At 40.9% G+C, this 13,281-nt stretch overlaps 1 protein-coding gene across 1 annotated transcript; it reads right to left on the reverse strand.

The window, feature by feature from the left end:
• Positions 1 to 2,855: 2,855 nt before the first annotated feature.
• LOC119230982 (protein SLFN14-like) lies at positions 2,856 to 12,779 on the reverse strand. Its single transcript, XM_037492588.2, has 5 exons — positions 12,724 to 12,779; positions 9,991 to 11,063; positions 8,296 to 8,424; positions 6,838 to 7,552; positions 2,856 to 4,125 (listed from the first exon to the last, which is right to left on the reverse strand). The coding sequence occupies exons 2-5, from the start codon at positions 11,048 to 11,050 to the stop codon at positions 3,294 to 3,296; spliced, it is 2,736 nt and encodes a 911-aa protein (XP_037348485.1). The 5' UTR covers positions 11,051 to 11,063; positions 12,724 to 12,779; the 3' UTR covers positions 2,856 to 3,293.
• Between the last annotated feature and the right edge of the window lie 502 nt (positions 12,780 to 13,281).

A 13,281-nucleotide genomic window follows, 5' to 3' on the forward strand; every position in this document is an offset into this window, starting at 1 on the left:
TTTTAAAAAAGTAAAAATAGGGCCTCTCCAGTGGCGCAGTTGGTTGAGTGCAGCGTTGTGAAGCTGTCCGTGCAGCCTCTGCAGTGCTGTGGGTGTGACTCCTGGCTGGCCAGGAAGATACCCACATGGTGCGGCAGACCTCTCTTGACTCGCCCACTGTTCCCCTTAGCAGTGAGTTTCGATCAATCTGCCTGTTCTGTTCCCCACTCTGTCTCTGGTGAATCCCCTCACCCCCTGCACCTCTGGCCTGTACCCCAGTTCCTGCATGAATAAATAAATCTTTAAAAATAAAATTAAAAAAATACATTTTGTACAATGTCTGATACTTAATATATGTTGGCTGCAGTCATATGACAGAGGAGAGGTGAATGAAGCTATAGAGTTATTTTGAGGTATTTTCCTTTGATAGATGTGGTTTATTTATTATATCTGGCAGACTTGGAATGGAGCCTCTGCTTCCCTCACGGTAACCACTCCCCTACACACACACACACACACACACACACACACACACACGCTCCCCCACCACATACCTCTTCCAACCTGTGAATTTGGGCAAAGAAGACAACCTTCCCTGACTAATGCATGTTTAATATGGACTTTAAATGCAAATGGCCTGAGATAATTCTGAAGCAGTAAGCAATAATAAGAGAAAGGGGCTATATCCTAATTCCTCATTCTTCATTTCCATTTAGGCTGATAATGAACAAGGAGCAAAATTGAAAACAACCCCACTTACTTAAAAATCTTGTTGCTTCTGTCAAGAAAAAATATTGAATGAGACAGCATAAGGTTTCTTCTTCTCCATGTGGGTAAGGAAGATTCAGAGGAAAAACAGTCTCTGAAACTCTCTAAATGCCCATTTCGTTTGATAAACAGCCAGTAGCCAGGAATGTGTAGGGAAGGCATGGGGGTAGAGTTGTCACCCAAGCTCCCTGTAAATTCTCAGAGTTGGGTTATAAAATTAATACCCAATCATAATGGAAGATATGAAGATTATGCAAAGGCTCATTATAGACAATTTCCTGGGTCAGCAACAGGGGCACACAGTTTTTAGTTTATTTTTTTATCTATTTATTTATTTTAAAGATTAATTTACTTATGCATACAAGAACTGGGGTAATGGTCAGAGGTTTGGGGGGGGGGTTAGAGGATTCCCCAGAGACAGAGTGGGGAACAGAACAGGCAGATTGACCGAAATACACTGCTGAGGGGAGCAGCAGGTGAGTGAGGAGAGGTCTGCTATGCCATATGGGTCACCTCCCTGGCTGGGGATCGAACTCGTGCTGCAGTGACTGTGGGCAGCTTCACAGTGCTGCATCTTAACCCCTTGTGCCACCAGGGAGGACTCAGTTTCTAGTTTAGATGGATGTGTTAACATGTGGAGAATTAATTTAACAAAATACTCTGTGTTGGGCGAGATCAGGAAATGTTAGTGATCAACCTGTAAACTTTAGAAACTAGGAGAGAAAAAATTTTCTTCTGAGTCAGAAAATATGGAAGAAGTAGTCACCCTTAGCATTCTAAATTTTCTTTCTCTTGCAAACCTGACCTGTCTAGTCCTTGTGGTGGAAATATCCCTAGTTTTTGTTGTGCCCAAGGTCAGCAGACTCAGGGATCATAGCCTCCATGAACCCAAAGACAGTTGATGCAAACACAAAAGGGAGTTTATTTCAGCCTCAAGTCCGCGTTCACAGCACCTACCAACGCAGTGGCAGATACCGAGAGCCCCGAACAAAGGAAGCAGGGGTCTTTTAATAACGTTAAATTATGCTGGCAGTTACTCATTGGCTACAAGGATGGGTTCTCCAACTTTGCCAGGCTATCATTCTAAGCTGACTGGCCAGGCCAAGATGCAGCTCCAACCTGCAGCTCCAATTACAGCAAGTTCACCCTCATTGGTGACCGGAGAGTAAGGGTGGAGTGAGTCGAAACTATCTCTGGAATGCAGTTCCCCAGCAAAACCTAAAATTCTAAAATGGCAGTTACACACAAAATGACAAAGCAATGGCTAAGAATACTTATGCTTGGTTCCACAGTTTTGAGATGATTTCAATAGCCTAACATAGCCTAAAGACTTGATACATTTGAATCAGATTACCATCTCCCCTTGCTCAAAAGCTATGCTTATGTAGTTGGCTTCCTATGTTACTATTGAAGGCACTGGTTTGCAAGAGCATCAGGCCCACTTATTACTATAATATTCACTGTTGGGCCTCCCTGGTGGTGCAGCGGTTGAGCGCTGGGCTGCAATGCTGCCCGCGGCCTCAGCAGCGTCGGTTCGATGCCCGGCCGCCAGCGAGTGTCCTATATGGCGCGCAGACCTCTCCTGCTGCGCCCACTGCTCCCCTCAACAGTGTACCTTGGTCTTTCTGATTGTTCTGCTTCCCACTCTGGCTCTGGCGAACTATCTCACCCTCCCGCACTTCTGACTGTACCCAGTGCTTGTATAAATAAATAAATCTTTAAAAAAAATTCACTGTTAATTAACAGAGTGGCATCGTCATTTATGCATTGATTTTTTGTGAGTCTAACTAGCATATAGTCAAGAGAGTGATCCAGACTTGGTGCAAAGGGAAGATCAAGTTATAGTCGTATAAAGCTTGAGAGGCATAGCCAGTATTAGATGCCAACCAAAGTGCCAGCCTAGATATATAAGGGGTCTGGAGGTCCCGCATGGCGCGCAGACCTCTCCTGCCGCCCGCTGCTCCCCTCAGCAGTGTACTTCGGTCCTCTGCCTGCTCTGCTCCCTGCTCTGGCTCTGGTGAATTCTCTCACCCTCCCGCGCTTCTGACTGTACCCAGTGCATGTATAAACAAACAAACAAACAAATAAATAAATAAATAGAAACATTGGGAGAAGAAGGTATAATAAAAGAGGTCTTAGGAGAGTAAGTCAGGGGTATCATGGAAAGCTTTGAAAATTGGTTTAGTTTGAAGATGATAGACTTTAGCAAGGAGTGTCACAAAAATCAGTTTTATATTTGAGAATACTTCTGTGGTTGACAGAATGGACTAGAATGGACTGGAATGTACTCAGAAAACTAGAGGCATGAGCAATTGTAATTTTGTTGTAATTGTAAAAGGAGAAGGTAAAGTAGACTGGGGAAAGGACAGTGAAGTGTGACATGGCAAAGAGAGTTAAAAGGTCAGTCCCAAGAGACATTTCTGTGGCCATACTGATCATGCCTTGATTTTCTCACTTGTAATATGTAAAAAGGAGCAGCCAGCTGCCATCTGACTGGGAGAAGGGACTCTGCTCTTTTTGGCTTTCTGGATTGTTTGAAATACTTTTCAGAATGCTCTCTTTTCATAAAGCAGGTAGAGATGTTTGATGGCTCTTGAGGCAAAACAGAGTTTATGAACTCCCTCTGACAGGGCATATTCTGGACTAAGTGCAAAGACGACATTTCTCTCCAGGCCTGAAAACTGCTCAATACTGTCTAGGATGATGTGACTGCCCAAAACATCAGCAGCCTGGCTGAACACAACTTCTGTTGCTCCGGGGATCTCAATGAATTCCATTGCTGTTAGCAGTGCAAGTTCATAGCGTCTTCTGTCCTCCCTTTTCCTGCACAGAATTGCTATATCTTTGGGCTGATATCCACATTGGAACAGATTGTGACATCTTTCTGCCACATATTTTGTGATTTGTTCTGTTGTCAGGTTGGTCCAGGTCTCACAAACCCCAGGCAAAGCCTGGGCACACATTGCTTCCTCGTAGGCATCTTCCCCGAACAATGCCAATGTGTCTGGAGACATGTGGCAGGGAGGATTATTTTTGATCCTCATCATTTCTTTTTTCATGACCATTGCTATTTCCAGAGCACAGTGGATCCCATTGGTGACTGTTTTTCTAGGAAACTGTGCAAATGGAGGAGGAAGGCCACTGACATCTGCATGACGGACTTGGAAAGGGTCCAGAAAAAGCCAGAGAATCCCATGGTGGAGGTTTTCACTTCCAGACCCCCTCACCTTGGGATGGGTGATGCTCCTAGCCTTCAGGAACCAATCGCCATAGTTACTGCAGAAATTCTCAATCTCATCAATCACTATGTGTTTAATCTTTCGAAATTCCCCTCGCATGAAGTTTTTCCTGGTCACCACTTGGCAAGTGGTCTGTTGGCTGTAAGAATGAAACAGAGAACAGGATTTCAGGCATATAAACACCTGGAATATCATTACTCTCTGGACTGGAGCCAGAGGCTAGAGCACTTTTGGAAGCTGATTTAATGATTCAGTAGTGTTCTGGACACTTCTGAACTGCTCTACTTACAAATGACTTGGCAGACAGTATACAAAATTGTAAACCCTACTTTGGGGGCTAATCTGGTTAAATCTGCAGGTAAAATTTTTTAAATCAACCCAAAAGAGGATTTTTTTAATTTCCATTAGTAGTCGATTTCTGCTGCTTGACAATTCCTAAAGACAAGCTCCTTACTGCTAGACAAAATCTCAAAAGTCATTTATATTTATTACTACCATTTCTTTTTACTATTACTAATCCTTTTCAGAATTAGAGAACAGTCATTATTTTTTTTAAAGATTTGTTTATTTATACATATAAGTGCTGGGGTGTAGGCCAGAGGTAGTTGAGAGGATTCACCAGAGACAGAGTGAGGAGCAGAACAGGCAGATGGACTGAAATACGCTGCTGAGGGGAGCAGTGGGTGAGGCAGGAAAGGTGTGCTGCGCCATGGGGGTCAGCTTCCTGGTTGGGCTGGGGAAACCAACTCTGTGGCAGTGTGGCTGGTGATAGCTTGATAATGCTACCTTTAACCCCTGCACCACCAGGGAGGCCCAACAGTCATAATTTTTATATGCAAAAGAGGTATATGTTAATACAGATTCCTCTAGAGCAAGTCTCATCTCCCCCATTTACTTGTAGTACAAAGCTAGAAAAATCTATTTAGATTTTTATATGGAAAATTTTAAAAGGTTGCTGAGTTCCAGCACCTGCCAAGTAGGTGAGTATATAGGGCTATGCCTCTCTGGAGTAACTACCCTGTTTACCTAATGCTGTTCTTTTATAGGATGTCTTAGTAAATCAGAGGAGGTAAACAAATTAGAGGTGACAAGAAACAACCAAATCTGCTTTAAAAATACATACACATTTCCATATACATATGTCATCTTAACAAACTTTAACGTTTCTTGCCTCATCTAATTTGGATCCAACTATTATCATTCATTCCTACAGACTATACACATGCAGTCTCTGGCACTTTACTCTTTTACCTTGAATCATAACTATTCATGTCCAATTTGGACTGTGTAGACTTCCTGAATAAAAACATACACTGATTCTTATCCATCTCTGTATTCACCCCGCATTAGAGGTTCAATAGATATTTGTTGACTTGAATTTTCCTTGTGACTAGAATGTTTTAAACTTACCTATGAAACATAACAAACGTAGGCCTTTAGCTATGTACCAGGGCTTTCATCATCTGGCATCTGGCTCCTTTCCAACATCAGTACCTGCCACATACCCACACTCCCTCAACTACTCTGGTTAGACCTACCATTCTGGTTTCTCTTGTTCTCCATACCTTTGCATCTGCTGTGCCTTTTGCCTTAGAAACCCTAATTTTGTTCATTTCTACTTCTGACTTCATAAAAGTATGCCCAAGGAGCTCCTTCTCCGGGGATTACTTGATAACCAGCCTCCAGTTTAATTTAATTAAGCATATTTTTATTATCATATCAATTACACAGCACTCACATTGCTTATTTTTTTTTTTGTCTCCTTTAAGGGGTTTTAATGTAAGTTCCTTAGTGTTTATCCCCTCTAACATGACAGTTACACTGTACTTAGCATAGGAATAGTGAGCCAAAAGATCTGCTGAATAAATTATCCAAACTAAAATGAATTTGCCTTCATTTGCTAGGTTATGTAAAAACCAATTTCTTCTACTAATTTAAAAGTTGAAGATTTAAATCAGGGCCTCCCTGCTGGAGCAAAAAATCTCAGCACTATCAAGTTATCACAAGCCACTGCAGCACATTCCATCCCCAGCCAGGTAGCTAGCCCACACGGCACAGCAGACCTTTCCTGTCTCACCCTCTGCTCCCTTCTGCAGTGTATTTCAACAGATCTGCCTGTTCTGCTCCCTACTCTGTCTCTAGTGAATCCTCTCATCCCCTGCACCTCTGGTCTACACCCCAGTTCTTGTATTCATAAAAAAATAAAATAAATCTTTTAAAAAATTAAATCAGAATTAAATTAAATCAAAGTTAAATAAAAAATTAATCAATTAAATAAAAAATAAATAAAAATCTAATTAAAAATTAAATAAAAATTAAATAAAAATTTGCATGTTAAATTATTGATTCATAAAAAGTCAAACAAATGAAAATACTTTATAAACAAGATCAAATGGTTCCCATAGGTACAATGTCTAGTTAACTGAAATATTCTATGTCTTTAAAGCTATCAGTATCAAACAAAAAGCATATTTAAAGCAAGATAGGTTCATATTAATTTTTCTTAAATTTAAGGACACAAATTGTAAAAAAATATTTTTAGCTACATAAGTTTAAAGTTATGCATACTTGGCTAATTTATAATGAGAAGTTTAATCGTTAATCCAGGAAGCCAGAAAGAGCAGAGTGGCTTCACTCAAGCAGGTACTTTATTAAGTAAAGTAACCATCTGTGGCCCAACTACCTGATCACCTGGAAATGTGTACATAGTTTGGGCTCTTGCATTTACGCAGCTAAGGCATGGCAAAATCTCAAACTAAATCAACAAATTAATGGCACTGTTGAAAAGAAACACTTTTCAACACTTTTCAACAGTTACTACAATTTGCAATTTGTTTAGTGAAACTCTTACGCCACATAATCCTTCAAGGAGTCACTTTCACAAACATAGAGGATCTCCTTTGGCTTGCAGTGGAACAAGTCCTTAATCTTCGCCATGATCCTTATGGTGAGGGCTGTCTTCCTTGTTCCTGGAAAGCAGTAGATGAATAATTCTCGTGTCTCCTGAAGGCTCCCAGAAAGTAACTCACACTGCTCTGCTATGAGCAAGTTGAAGAATTCACAGCCCAGTTGGTCACTCAGAAGTGATCTCGAGCCCAGCAAGACCACTACAAGGGCCTGCAGAACGCCTTTCACTTCATCTTCACCAGCAAGCCTGTAGGACTGGGGGTAATGCACTGGGATTTCGTGGAGTCTATGCTGTGTGCTGTGCAGGTGTATCAGCCTTGGAATAACACACACTTTCCCTGTGTAACCACCGACAGTTCCCAGTTTCTGCTTTAACTGGTGAGCAACATTTCGGGCATACTCAAGGTGTCCAGTGGCAGTGGGGCCTATTAAGATTGTATAGAGGACCAGGGGGCTGTTAGCTGCTATTAGGAGAGCATCACACAGGACAGTCTGCTCTTTCTTTAAGTCGAGATCACTAGCCCAGCTTCTAGAAAATATCATAATTCCCCGAGAATAAGGATATATCTGCTTCTTCATTAATTCCTCCAGTTCTCCATAGTCTGAAAAGAGCTTCTTACAGAAGAATTCTGGTTTAAATTCTATCTCTTCCTGTGTCACTGAAAATTCAAGGAGTAGAAGTCAGTTACCACAATTTGCAAAAACATCATTAGCATTCCAGCAACATCAGAGGAAGAATGAGTCTAACCATAGTAAAATGTCTGCAAAGAAAGCACCCCCTCTTCACAGACCAGGGCAGTGAAGGGCTCATTTCTGCAGCTCTCCTACAGGAGAAAGCAACTAGGGAGGAGTCTTCATAGAACACCTCCAAGCACCCTCTCCTCAGCCCCCATTAGTCTACTATTACTGGAGGGTGTTCCTTCTTGTTAAGGTTTTTTTGGGGGTGAACACAAATTTTTGGAGAACAGTGATTCCTAACACATGGCAATTCGGGCCCCCAGGAGCCACTTGGGAATGCCTGGAAATGTTCTGATTGTCACAGCTGTTCACAGGGCAGCCCTTGCGCAACAGGTAATTATCTGACGCAAATGCTGGTAGGGCCAAGTTTGAGAAACTCTGTTCTAAAAAGAACCTGTTGCATTGGAAAGCCAGGGGGCAGTTTTCTTGAGCTATAGACCTAAAGATGGTAAGAGAATTACTAGATTCTGAGAACAAAAGCTATCTGACAGGCAGCCCCAAAGCACACAGAAGTGTGGCGTGGATTTGATGACCGGGAAACAGAGTCACATATTACTTCAGGACCATTACATCTTTAAAGAGAAAGCTTTGGATTAATTGCTACGTATTCCTCCCAAGTTCATTTTAGAAAACAGTTCCCTCAGCTTAAATCAAAAAGGAATACCTGGAAGCAAACGTTGTTGAAGAACTCCCTTAAATTCCAGGACTTTTGTGGAATATGATGGGCTTCTTGGTGCAGATGAAGTCGGTGAAATCAGAGGAAAGCTGTAGCTTGTGACCAAACTGGAAGGAGCTAAACAAACACACGCAACTTTGGTTCAGACAAAAAAGAAAAAGTAAGAGAACTCTTTTCTTGCTCTTTCTGCTGGAGATAGTTGCCTGAGTCACTCTCACATTTTCTGTCTCAAACAGCTCACATCTGTTAGGAAAGGAAGCAGCTTCTGAGTCACTCTGTGACTCATCTTGGGCACTTGCACTTCTCTCTTACGATGATTTCTAAGGTTCCTTCTAGCTCTAATATTCTAGTTCCAGATCATCTCTAAGAGGAAAAGACTTCAGTGGGAGTCAAAAGGGGTTAAGCACAGTATTTTTTTAACACCATACTTGTTGTTTAAGTTCCCATTCAATGTATAAATAAATGGAATAGATAAGTGGCATGATCTCTGGTTTGGGGAAAATGTCTCTCTCTCTCTCTCTCTCCCCCCCTCTTCTCCCCTCTCTCTGTTTCTCTTCCCCCTTCTCTCTGTCACTCTTCTCTATGTGAGTCTTTCTCGTGTGTGTGTGTGTGTGTGTGTGTGTGTGTGTGTCTGTGTGTCTGTGTGTGTGAAGGGGGAGAGAGAGAGAGAGAAGAGAGAGAGAAGCAGAGAGGGAGGGAGAGAGAGAGAGAGAGAGAGACTGACTCAAAATTGGGACAAGAGAATGATCAGATAAAATCACACATGTCGTGATCCAAGCTTCTTTTATCAAATGTGGAACATATTGACCATGAAGGCAAGTTATAAACTTTATTCTAGCTATAAGTCTTTTATGGATTGATTAGAAATCACCAGAATCAGTTCTGCTGAGTCTAAGCAGAACTGTAAAGGAAGTAAAAACATTAGGAGCCCCTCCCATCTCATTTTGCAAATTTCCCCTACTTGGTGGTGCCCATGTTGAAGACATTAGCTCCTAATGTAACTGAAACAATTCAAATTCCAACAGGTTTCTCTTGAAAGAATTAGTGGAGAGCTCTTCTTAAACAATGCTTCCCTGAAATACGTTTACCGTGAGAATATTGGTGAATGTTTTAGACTAGCACTATGAACCTGCAACACTTTTTCAACAGGCCTTTTCAATACATACGATTTTCACTAACTCATGGCACGATGGCATATTATAACTTTCTCAAAATAGACTAAAATCCTGGCACTTTTTGATCTCCAAGAGTTCATATTCTGAGTCTTTGGAACGAAAAACATTAGAAAAAGAACCCTATAACAGGAGAATAGTTGTAAGTCATTGTTTTCAGTTGTAATAGTTCTATTCTTTATCTAAAATAGCTCACTAGGGGCCTCCCTAGTGGCCAGAAGTTAAGTCTCAGTGATATCACATCTGTCCCTGGCCAGGGACTTGACCCACATGTGGGGAAAAAGACCCCTCCTGACTCGCCCGTGCTTCCCTTACAAGTGTATTTCAGTAAATTCACCTATTCTGCTCCCCACTCTGTCTCTGGTGAAACCTCTCACCCCCGCACCTCTGGCCTACACCCTAGTTCTTCTATGCAAATTTAAAAAATAAAAATATCTGACAGATGAGATATCTGACAGAAGGCAGAAGAGGGGCTCCTCCCTGCTGGATAAGGTCCTTGCTTCCTCTTTACCTGGCTGAATATCCAGCATCATAGCCACCCACTGCTCAGCTGTCAGCCTTGAAACAGACCCGTCCTTCATGATCCAGGAATCTGGTGCTTCTGTGAATACCACACAGCAGAAAGGCTCCACTTGAACCACGCAGACATACCCATACAGGACATCTCCTTGGTACACATTCAATATCTTGGTAGTGAAATTCAGTTTTGGCTTCTCACAGCAAAAGTGGAATGCAGGCAATTTTTCTATGCAGTTTTCGATTACATTTTTTAATAAGTCAGGGTTCACTTTTTCTCTCTTACATCCAAACACTTCCTTGCTTTTATCATCCACCCCAATAATTAGATATCCCCCATCTGTGTTTGCAAATGCAGAAATGTAATGAGACAGCATCTCTCTAATCCGAGGCACAATCTTTTTGGTGGTGAACCTTTTAAACTCCACATGTGTTGACTCCGTAAAGTTGAGTTTCTCCTTATATGTAAGTCTGTCCCTTTTAAAGAATTCTGCGGCAGACATTCTCATACCTTCCTCTTCCTGAATGTCTCGGTCAAGAACTATCGGAGACTCCAATACCTTCACTCTTGATCTTCCTTCTTGGGCTCTAGACTGCTTCTCTCTGAGAAGCTCCAGAGCACCACTGGCACTCAAGTTGATAGCAGAGGTCACAGCTCTCTGATATAAATTGGAGTGCAAGCTGCAAATCCTTAAAGGGAGGCTGAGAACATCTGGGGTCCATGACTTCACAAAAATCAGGAGATAGTGCCCATGCTGCATGTAGTCAAGGTATTTCTGTGATCCTGAGGGAAGGAGCTTTTGAAAAGACGTTTCCAGATCCTGCCCCAGACCATGGCATCCATAACTGTAGGTCTTATCACCAATCTCTGCTTTGATCACACCCCCTCCAGAATTTAACAATGCACAAGTAGCCTGGATGATTTTGGAATTTTCACTTCTTTTCAAATAGCTATTGCTCATCTTCTTCCTGTTCTCTTCTCCAAAAGTGACTCTGCCCACTTCTACAATAATTTCAGGATAGAACATTTCCTTGTCAGTCTTGAGACTCTCCATTGCCACAGTTCCTCTGTATTCCAAACGATAACGGAAAAGGGTTCCAGTAAGTCATCAGGACAGAAAGTTTGTTTCTATATTAATTTTCAAAAATTACAATTTTTGTAATTTTCAAAAATTACAGTATTTTTCTTCAAAACTATAAATTATTAGACATATTTTTACATTGTAAGTAATTTTTGATATCATTATTTTCTAACAATTTTGTCAACATCCTTAGCTCTTCCAGCATAAACAGGCATAGCTGCTTAATATTTTACCATAATGGAAGATTTATATTGCTTAAATTTTTAGCTATTTTTTTACTTCAAATGAAGAAGCACCCACAGAGAGCCCAGATATAAAAGGTACAGGTTGGCATAGGAGCCAAAGCAAGTTATTAGGAGTCAGATGATGCACCAATTTATAATTTGAAGGGGTAAGGAAGAAAGGAAGAAAATTAAGAGTATAATTTTGCGGTATGTGTGATACAAAACATCTGGCAATAAAAGTTGGTATTCTTTATGTGCCACTTTCTACATTTTAAAAATCTTTGGTCTACTCCTGAAAGAATGCTAATAGATGCCAAATACAGAAATATTTTTAGCTCTTCAAACATTGTTCTAAGTTCTAAAATGACATTTCTTCATATAGAGTGTAATGTAGGAGCAAGAGTTGTCCTTCCCTCCTAATCTTTCTTCCCTGTACTATGGGATCTCTAAGATTTGGGAAAGAACTTGATCTTTTGGGATATAGTCATTAAGCTGTGGTGAGTCTTCCTTTGCTTCACAGACCAGAGAACAGCCACTTAACTTGAACTAGGGTTCTGAAATAAATATTTCAGAAATCATCTCTTTAGATTTTTCTAACTGCAAAATAAAATATTTACTAACTCAAACCAAAATTCTTTATCTAGAATAAGAGAACCCATTTCTTTTGTGTGATCTTTGCAAAGCAGAAGCCATCTGGGTGTTGTTTACATCACCCAGAGGAGAAGAAAAACAAACAGTTATGCAGCCAGATATGCATCCTCCTCTGCTACTAGTTTGCTTTGGGTTGCCTTGTCATTTCCTCCAGGCAAACCAAAATCAACCTGATGAATTGCTTTGTCACATGCAAGCATCTCCTACAGATAAATGTAAAACAGATGGCTGCTTAGAGAAATTTCTGACAATGTTCTATTCATATCATAGAATCACAGAAGTATTTGAAGGAACTTTAAACATCTTTTAGTTCTACCATCTATTGCTTAATCCCCCCTTTAACATACCCAATTTCCAAAAGAGTACTTTTCAGCAACTGTTTGACCATCTTAGGCAATGAGTAATTCGCTACCTGTCAAATTAGTGCCTTCTACTTTCCAACAACTATTAAAATGGCTTCCTTATTTTCAGATGGAAATTGTCTCCCTAAAATCTATACCTTCAGGGACCCACAGAATAAATCATATTGCTTTTGGACTGACAGACCTGTAGTCTCATGATTCCCAAGTCTCATTGATGTTACCTGGATAAGAATTACAACAGATGTAACGTTTTCTGAGATTCTAGTTTCACATCCTTTGCATTCATTACAAAATTTCTCATTTATTGTCCTTTACAAGTTTCTCCTTAGCTACTGTTTAACTGAGTCCTTCATACCCTTAGTCATAAACTGCACCAAACATAGATTTTTTTTTTAAATTACTTTTTTACCTGATGTTCTTGCTTTTCCTCTGCTGCTTCAGTTCCACATCTGGCTTTGGTGTGAATGTTTGCCTCTGTCACAGGCACTGTTACCCTTTGATATCAGCCTGGGAGGTGCAGGAACTCTGCCAGGCTCCCCTAGTTTTCATAACATTGACCCACTGAGGAAGGCTGATAAGGACTCAAGAAAAGCCAATGACGAGGCAGACTAGCAGACCAGGGTCTGACCTCTAGTAGTAAAGGAGATAGTAATAGGGAAACTCACAGTTTTCAAACTTCCTATTTCCATACATCATAGAAACACCTCCTGTCCTGGAGGTGTTTTTATTTTATTCAAAGCTTTTTCTGACTCTTCCTCTTTGTTGGGCACAGAACCTTGGTGAGAAGATTGTGGATGATTTTTCATTTATTTCCTTTTTCTTTTTAAGTTATGGTTTTTTTTTTTTAAGATTTATTCATTTATGCATACAAGAGCTGGGGTACAAGCCAGAGATATGTGTGTGTGCGCGCGCGCGTGTGCATGTGTGTGTGTGTGTGTGTGTGTACTCACCAGAGACAGAGGAGGGA

This window comes from Talpa occidentalis, unplaced genomic scaffold (genome assembly GCF_014898055.3).
Source record: "Talpa occidentalis isolate TD23 unplaced genomic scaffold, MPIMG_talOcc4v2.1 talOcc4.7, whole genome shotgun sequence".
NCBI classification, from domain to species: Eukaryota; Metazoa; Chordata; class Mammalia; order Eulipotyphla; family Talpidae; genus Talpa; species Talpa occidentalis.